We start from the raw sequence: 11,677 nt of genomic DNA, 5'->3' as shown, positions 1-11,677 counted from the left end.
CCCCCACCCCGTCCCCCCAAAGAAAACTGTGGGGCCAACGAGATTTTGGGGGGAATTTCTTTGTCAAGAGCAAACCAAAGAGATCGCCACTTCTCGGTGAGAGGAAGCCACCAAACTCATACTCAGCGCTTACATTTAACACATGTAAAAGGATTACAAGACCCAGTCACACAACTTCCCTCAGACTCAAGCTGTATTTTATCCAACCCAAAACGTTTCGTATCGTTTTGTCAACTTCAAAAAAGAACAAGTTGGATGAACTCTCTCCTTCAGACCACAACAGCAGAACTTAACAATATATACAAATGAATTTTTATCAGTTTCCTATAACGCAGAAAACTTTAAAAGAGACTTAAAAAAAAAAAAAGAAAAAAAGAAAAAAAGGATTTCTTTGCTCTCAAACTTCATTTAAGAAACTCAGCTTAACAGACAGTTGTTCTGTAGCATCAGTCAAGTTCACTAACAAAAAACCCTTTGCTTGTATGCTGTAAATAAACCAAAGTGTCCAACAGTTCCGGTGCCGTTGTTCATGTGGTGTTTAGTTGACTTTGTCTCTCCATTTCAGCTTTCTTCTCTCGCCGGTGGTTAACCGCAGCCCAGAAGGTTATTTTTTTCAGCACTTGCTGCAAAAGTTTGGATGGCAAACACGGTATTTGATTCTTTAAGAGAGTTGCGTATTTACCAATGCAGTCGAGACACAACCTGAAGAAGGAGGAGGGAAAAAAAAAAGGTAAAAATAATATATATTTATTTAAGTAAATGTTCTCTAAGCTGAAGAGCTGTGTGTAAAAGCAGAGGGTGTATTGATTTACACCAGACTCTGTGCCGATAACCTCAACTCACCTGAGGAGTGAATAAGGTTGAGTCTGAAATATCAACAAATCACTGCAGTGACCCTGGATCAACAGAAAGAAAGAACCATTAAAATAACAAAACAGCTTAACTGCTATTTTCTAGATGAATGTAACATTTATTACCACAGGCATAATTTAAAACTGAGAAGACTTAAATAATTATTTGTAAAGAATCTGAATAACAAATTCCTTTTTATGAGCCTAACACAGAAAAACCCCTCCTAAATTCCTTCCAAGAACATCCAAGGTCACATCTCACAACAGTTACAAATGAACCCAATAATATCAGCAATTATATTAACTTTATTTTATTTCAGTTTTAATTACTCTAGTGCTAAGATTTCATTATTCAGTTTACTGACTGTGTCCATGAAGTGCAAATCATCTTTGCTTCCACCAAACACCATCACTTCTCCTTCTTTTCCAAGGCAGGCTGTATGCCACAACCTAGAAATAAAATTAAAAATAGATTTAGCAACCGAGTCACAACAAACAGTTGTGCATTATCAGCAAAACAAATCTAAAAACCTCAATGTTTTTAACAGTTTCCTTGCATATTAACCTCTTCACCTCACACAGACTCTTCTCCATTCTTTATGAATATTCTTTTCAAAAGACTTTTGCTATCGGGACGTAAGTTGCTTTGAACTGAAATGGAAAGGTCACTTTTCTAATCCTGCGATTCCAGTACTTACGCACAGAGCCTCGACATCTCACTGGCCTGGCTACTTATACTCACTACAATCAATACCAGAAGAATTGCACCAGTTTAAATAATGTATTTTACAAGTTGCTCTGTGAGTTGCAGAAACAATAAAGCCTGTTCTTTATCAGCGGGTGTCTCAAGGCAGACCTGCTGCTCTTAGGGAAGAACGGAGAATACAACACCGAGCGCTCACTGGAGTGATGCAATTATGAGAGTCCCTCTTTTCTACTCCCACAGAGTATGTTGGGACTTAGTTATCTCCAAGCATCTTTTTTTTTTTTTCCCCTCAAATATTACTGAAATGGGACAATTGATTCATAATTTACACAGGAAGGAGAGGCAGCCACGCGTGCACAGAGCACGGTAACGTAACCCTTACTTAGAAAACCAAAACAAAGATATTATTTTAAAAGTCTTCAGAGGTAAAAAATTAATATCTTTAAAATATATCACTCATTTCTTTAACAACATAAAAGGAGAGAGCAATGTGACTATCCATCTCATGAGAACCTCGCTGAATGATTACATTTCATATACAGCAATATGTTTTTGTCATTATTTGACTTTTCTGTACTCTAGTTCAATATACTTTTATTTATCACTACTTCAACAAAACATTACAGTGGAAAATTTTTAGAAAACAAAATAACTACACAAAACAAGCTTTTGCCAAGAACAGCTTTTTCTTTTCCATTTTTTTTTTCCTTTTAAATTTTTCCACTATTTCTTTAATTCATAACTACAATTCTAACGGCTTTAAGACTGTGGGGTTTTCAGTACTGACTCTTATCCCTCAACACTAGGATGAGAGCTTCAGAACACAACTGATCCTGTTTCAGTTTTACTCTTCCCCCAAAGATGCCTGGGGATCATTTTCAGTGTGTCAATGACTTACATCACACCCACAAATAAATGTGCTGTTGTGCATCTAAAAGCACGTGGTATGAAAAGATCCAAACCAAACCCTGACTTGTAAAAATCTTGCTTTAACAATGATTCTGCTACTTCAGCAGCTCCACCTTGCTTGATTTACTTTTTATTACGAGCAGATAAAAAAAAATCTGTAATTTTTCTACAGGTGTTATCACCACTGAAATAAATATCACAAGATGATTATCACCACAGAGCTCTGGCCCTTTAAGTCTACTTAACCAAAATTATGTGCACTGCTAAAAACTTGCATGCAAAAGTAAACGTTCTCACTTTCTTACTCCATTCACATCAGTAATTATTCACTGTTCTCCTTAGGATAAACTGTATCCCACCTTTTCTCTTCCTCATACCTGTAGATAGATCTGTCTCTGCCTTATCTGCATTACGAAAACTCTTGCCTGGACTTCATCACCGAAGAACACTGGGAAGCCTGTCGGACCTTGACTTTGTTGACATCCTAGCTCACAACCTGATGCTTTTTCTACAGACTGCCAGAGTGTAATGCCCTCTCACAGCTGCTCTAACTTATCACCTAAACACTCTTAATGAAGCACGTTATTTCAATGATAACAGATGCTGAATTGACAAAACCTTTTTACACAGCTCTTCTAACTACAGAATTACATTTGTCATGAAAACACCAGGAATCTAGAAGTTAAATAGACAATTTGTTCTCGCTTTTAACTTGGCGTGCAAAACATTAGCTGAAGTACAACTGATAGAAGGAAAGTATTTTCTGTCAATACAGAACCACAGATCTATAACCTGGAAGATAATTTTTTAGAAATTACTAAAAATAAAGGTCCAAGGAAATTATTCGTTACAGAATTTAAGGAGGGAAAAAATTTTGCAGAAGTATCAGGAAAATACACTAATGTAATGCGTGATATAATGTGTATTATTATAAAATAACAGAAATATATAAAAGTATACATATATATTATTGCTACTGCATTTTAAGTCCTGCTGTAAAGTCATATGAGTGACAGAACTGCCTTAAACCTTTTTCAGTTGCAGAGATCCTGCACTAATCCTCTGTAAGAACAGGGATACAATCATGGTACAAGTGTTTCTCATTCAAACTAGTTTGATATATGGGCAGGCTTTCGGTATGACTCCTTTTATCCATGGACTTTATTCCAGGACTTCCTGAAAAAGGTTATTAAAGTATCTTTTATTTCTTTCCTTTTTTTTAAAAAAAAAAAGGTAAATTAATTCAGTAATTAGGTCAATAAAAGTCAACGTCCTCAGCCTACAAACTGCATGCCAAAATCTTCAGAGGGTTGAGAACTATAGGACACGTTTGGACTTGAGGGAGCTCTGAGACTCTGGACAGCGTATGACCCAAAAGCACTGTTCTCTTAGGAGGGTCTGGGCTGTGTGTACAGCAGAGTCCTCAGCAAATTTAGCAGCATCAACCTCAGGAACCCTCTTTGCTGTTTCTGCTGCAGCAAGAAATGTGGCTTGCTCAACAGCCCCTCTGCCAGCACAGCCAAGTGACAGCTCCACTTTGTAGCCCAGTATGGGATCTGCCCTTGAATTGCCTGAGAGCTGTTTGGGGCTCAGGAGTCACAGGTTCCTGGTTCCTGACATCCAGCCCTACCACCACCTGAGACACAAATATTATTCCAGTTTAACTGCAGAGTAAAGGCTGAGCTGCAGCTCCCTGGGCTGCTGCCTGTAGAAAGAGGATATTCTGTTCCTTCCTGATCCTTTTTCATGATGCACCAGTAAAAATAATTACACAAGGTGAGGAAGTCCAATTCAGCAGTCAACTTGTATGAGACCATCCGTGTAAAGAACAGAACACAAAGACAAACATTATCCTTGACTGCTAAGGACAAGAGGAAATGGCCTCAAGTCGTGCCCAGGGCAGTTGAGATTGGATGTGAGGAAGAATTTCTTTGCTGAAAGGGTTCTGAGGCATTGGAAGGGGTTGCCCAGGGCAGTGGTGGAGTCCCCATCCCTGGAGGGATTGAAGAGTCGTGTAGACACAGTGCTGAGGGACATGGGTTAGTCATAGGGGACTTGTCAGTGTTGAGTTCATGGTTGGACTCGATGATCTTAAAGGTCTTTTCCAATCTGGGCAATTCTGGGATTCTGTAATAATGTGCTTTGTTATTTAGGGCAGTTATCAGTCCCTTCATACATCAGTTAAAAGACAGAAAATATTCTATGAAGCTAAGGGCTAAGTTTATTTGGGCTTGAAAGAGTCTGAAATAGAAGAAAGCAGAAAACTTGGTCTACCAGTGCTGTTATATTTAAAAGACACCCTAGAATAGGATAAAACAGGAAGAAAATTAATTGAGGTAAAGATATTTCAGTAATAGAAAACAACATAAGGCAGGAAGCATGCAAATGCCAGACCAGAATTGTAGGCTATGCTAAAAGAATGATATAAAATTGTGCTGAGAGCACCCGGGTGAATGTACAGAATTAATAGAATTTAATGAAAAACTGAATATTTACTATCTACAGCAAATCAATTCAATAGTATTTACATTATCAATACAGAGAATCCTTCAAACACTGTGTTAAAAAAAGTCTGTGCTCTGATACAGCAAGCAGTTGTTTTTAATGACAGATTCTAAATAAGCTCCAGGTTCAGAACATGAAACTTGATTTCTTTAGTCAGAAAGAATCAATCTTTTCCTTCCTTTCCCCTGTTCCAAGGGAACAGAGTCTGGAAGACACAATATTGTTGCCATTATGAACAATACATACTCTAGAACTGGGTCCTTTTTGGTTGGCAGTTAAGTCATCAAAATTACAAAACTCCACAGTCATTTACTGTGCTGTTTAGTACTAAATTCCATTTTGCCAAACCACATAATTAACCTTCTGCTCAGGGAGAAAAACCCAACCAACCAAACCAAGGTATTTTAGAATCCTTTTGAATCCTGAAAGGAGCATCAACATTTTCATAGTTGTCTCTCCCATGTTTTTAAGAATGTTATCAACATTAATCAACTTTTAATATTCTCATCAGTTATTAATTCCTCAAAAGTTAAGTGATATACATTTTTGTATATAAAAATAATTTGGATATAGAACACCAGGTTAGTTGGACACCCAGATCCTTCACCACAAAAAAATCTCAATGCAAGTAAGTATCAACTATAATAAATGTAGAAAGTGATAATGCTGTATCAGGTATGAAGGAACATAAGTTAGTAAAGCAAACATTCAATTATACTGCATTAATGTTCTAAAATATTCTTATAATGTAGTTTAAAAATACTGTTCAATAATTTAAAATTACTTAATTTTTAAAAATGCCTAAATTTCAGCAAACATTATCTATTTTTGTATACCTAGGCCTACTCTTAGGCAAATGGGTGAGCTGTTTCCATCCATTTGTTGTAATGCTGTGAATCCAGCCATCACCTACAAAGAACAACACACATTAGTACTTTTTCTTGGGAACACACATTAGTACTTTTTCTTGGGACAAAGTGTTACAGTTTTTATTGGATTATACAAAAAGCTCTGTGTTCTAAGAGGACATTATATTAAGACAACAGTGACATCATCACTACATGAACTTATATCTTTTCAGTTTTTTGTAATTTAACTTAACCATTCACTTACAGAAAGCTCATTGCATTGAAATCTGTAATTAAAATGCATTTCCTTAGATGTATTGAGAAAGCAGGTCAATCTCCCTTTGAAAATCACCCCCTCCCAGTGGAATATCTCTGTGACACTTAAAGCTGTTTGCACTATTTCAATTTTTTTTCATGAAAATAAGTTGCCTTTTCTAGCAAAGGAACTCTGGGTAAGAGTATGGTACTTCCTATTTAACATTTTGCAGCTGTGATTTGTTACTCATCCACAAATCACAGAATCACAGAATGGTTTGGGTTGGAAGGGACCTTAAAGCTCATCCAGTCCCAACCCCCCTGCCAGCAGCAGGGACACCTTCCACTAGACCAGGTTGCTCAAAGCCTCATCCAACCTGGTCTTCAACACTTCCAGGGAGGGGGCATCCACAACTTCCTTGGGCAACCTGTTCCAGTGTCTATATGATGTTGACATTATTATTTGTATCTTCTTACTGCAGTTGCTATTGACATCAGAAGTTACCCCTTGTTCATATCAGAAGGCATGAGACTCTTGCTTTTATTCTTTTAGATGACAGATTTATTATCATATGTTCTACAAAAATAATAAGATAGCTAGAGAAATATTTAAGCACCGTGAATATTCTGTTACAAGATTTAGATCTAAGCAGATTGAGAAAGAACAAAAGTGCATACTATACGAGATCAGTACTAAAGTGTACGATAGAATTATAATCTCTAAATTACTTACTTAAAGGAACATTATCAGAACTTAGTCCACCAAAAAGAAAAAGTCTGTCATCTCCTATCGGAGTCAACGTGTGCCAGGATCGATCTTTTGGTTTCTCTCCGCTGATATTAATACTTGGTGAAACAAACAAAGGAAAAACAAATATTCTAAGAATGCTGAAAATTAACCTGTCAGAAAATTTAATAGTTAATTTACAGAATCACAGAATGTCAGGGATTGGAAGGGACCTCGAAAGATCATCCAGTCCAATCCCCCTGCCAGAGCAGGAACCTAAATGAGATCACACAGGAAGGCGTCCAGGTGGGTTTTGAATGTCTCCAGAGAAGGAGACTCCACACCCTCCCTGGGCAGCCTGTCCCAGGGCTCTGGCACCCTCACTGGAAAGAAGTTTCTTCTCAAGTTTAAGCGGAACCTCCTGTGTTCCAGCTCACACCCATTGCCCCTTAGTTTATTTAGTTGGATATTTTCCCAGTGAAAAAGCTGAACTTACACAATCTGGATTTACTCTTGAGAAGAATGGTGTTCAAATCTAAAGAGGTAATTTCTCATAGTAACTGTTCTCTGAACAATCAGGTAAAATATCAAATGTAAGGACAAAAGCATTGATTGCTATTTTGTTTGCTTTCCAGAGATCACTAAAGCCACTACTAAATGTACAACCGAAGGCACTTAGGACAGCAAAGAAAGGACTATATATTCAATAACTGCGCAGTACATTTAGGCAAACAGACTCAGTGATTTGAGAGAAAATTTAATGAATCCTGAAGTCTCGCTACTCCTAGGAAATTGATCTTAAATTATGCAGTAATTATGCTTTACTTTGTATGCAAAGGTGCTCCCTCTGCAACCATTGTGCCTTTGAACACAATGGTGGGTCCCCCAAACTTGGAGATAAATTTTAGTAAAAAGTAGAATTCCTAAGAATAGGAATATGTAGGTTTATTATTAAAAAAAATAATGTAGGTTTATTATTAAATAATGATGTAGGTTTATTATTAAATAATGATGTAGGTTTATTATTAAAAAAAAATATGGTCATGTTACAAAAATATAGATTTTATATTGATTTCATTTTACCTGCACAGTTAGGTATGCTTGAGATGAGAATCTGAAGAGTAAAGAACCTGAACATAAGGGATTACCTACGGTGGGTGACCTGAATTTACATCATTGTACTTTAGGCACTTGGGTGTACACTTGTCTCAGGAGGATCCCAACAGAGTCAGCAGAGTACGGATCGGACCTCCAGAGGGCATCAGCCCATCTACTATCTTGATACTAAGCAAAGAAGCAACTGCTGTTGTAAAGTACCTAAAGTTAAGACACAAATAATCTAGGCCACCACATATTCAGTATGTCCTCACTTTGGGAAAAGGATGGAAAAAGCAGGTGCCAACACCTGTGAGCTCTCTTGTGGGGTCAGAATCCTAGTCAGAGACTGTCTGGAGTGGGCAAGGAAGGAATGTTCAAACCAGATAGACTATATCTCAAAGAACAGGTTCCTTTTGTTCCCCTCCCTCCTCCACTTTCCTGGAGTATAAAATAGGCAGATGTCTGCTCAATCTACACTATGAACAGTGCAGAGACAGTCATCTCTATTTCCTTTATAATGAATGAAGAGAAATAGGCTCTTGAAAAGTACAACTGGTGATTTATTTCAGCCATCTACCTTAGCAGCAGTTGTCTCACGCCCCAGAAGTGCCTATTTCTCTGAACTGAGCACAGAGGAAGCCTAGGGTGAGTAACAGAGGCACCTGCAGTTCACTTAGAGGAATTCCACTACTGGTGACTGCTAAGCAGTTCTCCATCTGGAAGCTAAGACTGAAGAATCACAGCTAATTAAACAGTGATTGCAAAACTGTCCTACTAAATTTGGTGCTCATGTTGGAGCCAAGTCACAGAATCACAGAATCACAGGATGTCAGGGATTGGAAGGGACCTCAAAAGATCATCCAGTCCAACCCCCCTGCCAGAGCAGGAACCTCAATGAGATCACACAGGAAGGCGTCCAGGCGGGTCTTGAATGTCTCCAGAGAAGGAGACTCCACACCCTCCCTGGGCAGCCTGTCCCAGGGCTCTGGCACCCTCACTGGAAAGAAGTTTCTTCTCAAGTTTAAGCGGAACCTCCTGTGTTCCAGCTCACACCCATTGCCCCTTAGTTTATTTAGTTGGATATTTTCCCAGTGAAAAAGCTGAACTTACACAATCTGGATTTACTCTTGAGAAGAATGGTGTTCAAATCTAAAGAGGTAATTTCTCATAGTAACTGTTCTCTGAACAATCAGGTAAAATATCAAGGCTCCACTCCCTTCATCATCTTCGTGGCTCAACTCAAAGTCACAACGTTTGAGTGCTTGCTTTGCACGGCTCTTGTAGAAGATGTTTCTAAAATGGGCAAAAGAAGCAGACTGTGCTGAGATACAACAGGCTTTGATGTTTGGAAAAATAAATACCAGATACTGATGGGTGATAACGTTTCAATCTTTCATACTACTGATACAAAAAATTACCACACTAAAGGAAATAACATAATATTGAATGATTTGAATAACAGGTCAGTGGAGCTCAGGGAAGGCAAGGTGACTTCTGGGTAGTAGCAAATAAAGTAAATATTGCAATCTCATGCTGGAAGATATTCCTGAATTAGTAAGTTAATATTATGTAATTCCTTAAGAAACCTGCATAGAGTTGAATAAGAAAAAAACCTGGTGTGACTGGTTAATGAAGAGCCATGGGGCTTTAAATAAAATCATCACTGCATTTGGGATTTTTATTTTAGGAGAGGAATATGAATGTAGGACTGTACAAACCAAGTCCTCCTCACTGGGAGATCTGCACTTTACAGAAGAACTTCAAACACCTGCAGTCAACTTGTCTTGGTCAGCAGCATTTAGACAGTCACACTTTTTAATCTGTATTAAATCCTTGAGTTTCATTTGGTGATAATTCCCATGGCAGTCAAAGACAATTTCTCTGCAGCTGCAGAATGGCTGAGATAATTCTGTTATCAAGATCAGAAAGGTTGAAGCTACAGGGTAAGAAAGGAAAAGTTCCTTGCAAGAAACACCTAAAGGAGAAAATGTTCACCCTGAAAGCAAACAAGTCTGAAGGAATTTCCTCACCTGGAATGACATTAGGGCTTTTGAGAGGCAGTTTTCAGCTGGAAATGGATTGTCTGATGAGAACTATTCAAAACTGCTCCTGGTACTCAAAGTATGTAAAGTGACTTTCTTTACTTCACATTCTTAACATGTAACTTTATTGGTCTCAGCAAACATTTCCTTGCTATATAAATTTCAGACAAAAGAAAAACAGGAGAGAAAAAACCCCACGGCCTGTTTATCTACTCTGTCTTATTTTACAATGTTTGTGTGTGAAATCATGAGACTTCTGGGAGCAAGTTCTTTATATTGGAGATGACCCCTACAAATGCCTGATTTCCAATACAGGCACCACTACTGAATTTATGAAAGGAAGCAGGTAGCCAGAAATAATTTTCCAAACAGTTTGTGCAAAGACAGACTGGAAACTGGAGTCAAAATGTAAATACTAATTGATATTGTCCTGAAAGATACATGGATTTTTGCTCCTTTTGTAATTAGGAGGTGAAATCATGCTAAGAGGCATTGTATGTTTCTGCATGCTGACAGGTGGACTGGTAATATGAGATGATTTTACCATAGTAGATAATTAATAGCCACAAATAAATTATTTGGAGAAACCATCATCTAGCTCTAGGAAAGAACTATGAAGCTTCCTATAAGGCCAGTCTTTGATTAATTACCCCTCTAGATTAAATAATTATGAACGCTTTACCTCTTGTGAGGTGCCACCACAGCACAGACACTCTGCAAAGAGACTTTTTTCCCTAATCTCTTAAATATCTGTTTCTGGTCTCTCTAAAATCTCTTTTTTCAGCCTCTCAAAGGATCTTTGCAGATGTGCTATAAAATGGCTGGACAGCAGGCTCCTAAATTTGTAATATTCAGAGTCTATACTAAATAATGGGTAAGTCTTGTGAGCTATTCTTGGATCACAATATAGAAATAATTGAGAACTGGAACAATCTTCAGTTTTTAGGAACGCCTGCATTGAGTATTGCCATCTTTCATTGAAAGCTGTGTGTGCATATGTAAAATCAGCCTGTTGTATTCAGGTCAAGAACAGAAAACACTTTAAAAAACTTAAATATTGGCTTTCATATGCCAAACAAAATGGAACACTGGCTGACGAGGACTTCGACAGAACTTTGACATTGACATCTCCCCTTCAGGGCTTGAAATTCCTCTCACTGACTTGTCACTCAGCTGTCACGCTTTCCTTTTTTAAAGCGACATAAAGCAAGCCAAACAGCAACTGCTCATGCAAAAATTAAAAACCAAGCAGCTAAAGCATTAATCTGAATAACCAATCCACTCAGAGAGAAGTTCACAGCCTAAGAGAGACAATGCTACCGTTTAAGTAGAACCCTGTTAATTTTAAAACAACTATCAAAGAAAAAAGAATTAAACAGGAGCGTGTCCAGAGAAGGGCAACGGAGCTGGGGAAGGGTCTGGAGCACAAGTGTGCTGAGTTCCCTTGTGGCTGAGGGAACTGGGGTTGTTGAGCCTGGAGAAAAGGAGGCTGAGGGGAGACCTTCTGGCTCTGTGCAAGTCCCTTGGAGGAGGGTGGAGAGAGGTGGGGGTGGGTCTGTTCAACCAAGGCCCAAGGGACAGGACAAGAGGAAATGGGCTCCAGTTGTGGCCAGGGCAGTTGAGATGGGATGTGAGGAAGAATTTCTTTGCTGAAAGGGTTCTGAGGCATTGGAAGGGGTTGCCCAGAGCAGTGGTGGAGTCCCCATCCCTGGAGGGATTGAAGAGTCGTGTAGACA

General features: G+C 38.4%; 1 protein-coding gene across 1 annotated transcript in view; it reads right to left on the bottom strand.

Moving 5' to 3' along the window:
• Positions 1-527: 527 nt before the first annotated feature.
• Positions 528-11,677, bottom strand: part of KLHDC1 (kelch domain containing 1) — a gene marked incomplete at its 5' end in the record, with an annotated part of 28,590 nt that continues 17,440 nt past the window's right edge. Inside the window, 5 exons of the mRNA XM_010168234.1 lie at positions 528-702; positions 844-896; positions 1,217-1,301; positions 5,808-5,880; positions 6,808-6,920. Coding sequence (XP_010166536.1) covers positions 528-702; positions 844-896; positions 1,217-1,301; positions 5,808-5,880; positions 6,808-6,920 — 499 coding nt within the window. The remainder of the gene's footprint in view (positions 703-843; positions 897-1,216; positions 1,302-5,807; positions 5,881-6,807; positions 6,921-11,677) is intronic.

The sequence above is a fragment of the Antrostomus carolinensis genome, unplaced genomic scaffold (genome assembly GCF_000700745.2).
Source record: "Antrostomus carolinensis isolate BGI_N321 unplaced genomic scaffold, ASM70074v2 scaffold4060, whole genome shotgun sequence".
NCBI classification, from domain to species: domain Eukaryota; kingdom Metazoa; phylum Chordata; class Aves; order Caprimulgiformes; family Caprimulgidae; genus Antrostomus; species Antrostomus carolinensis.
This window is presented reverse-complemented; position numbering and strand designations above follow the sequence as displayed.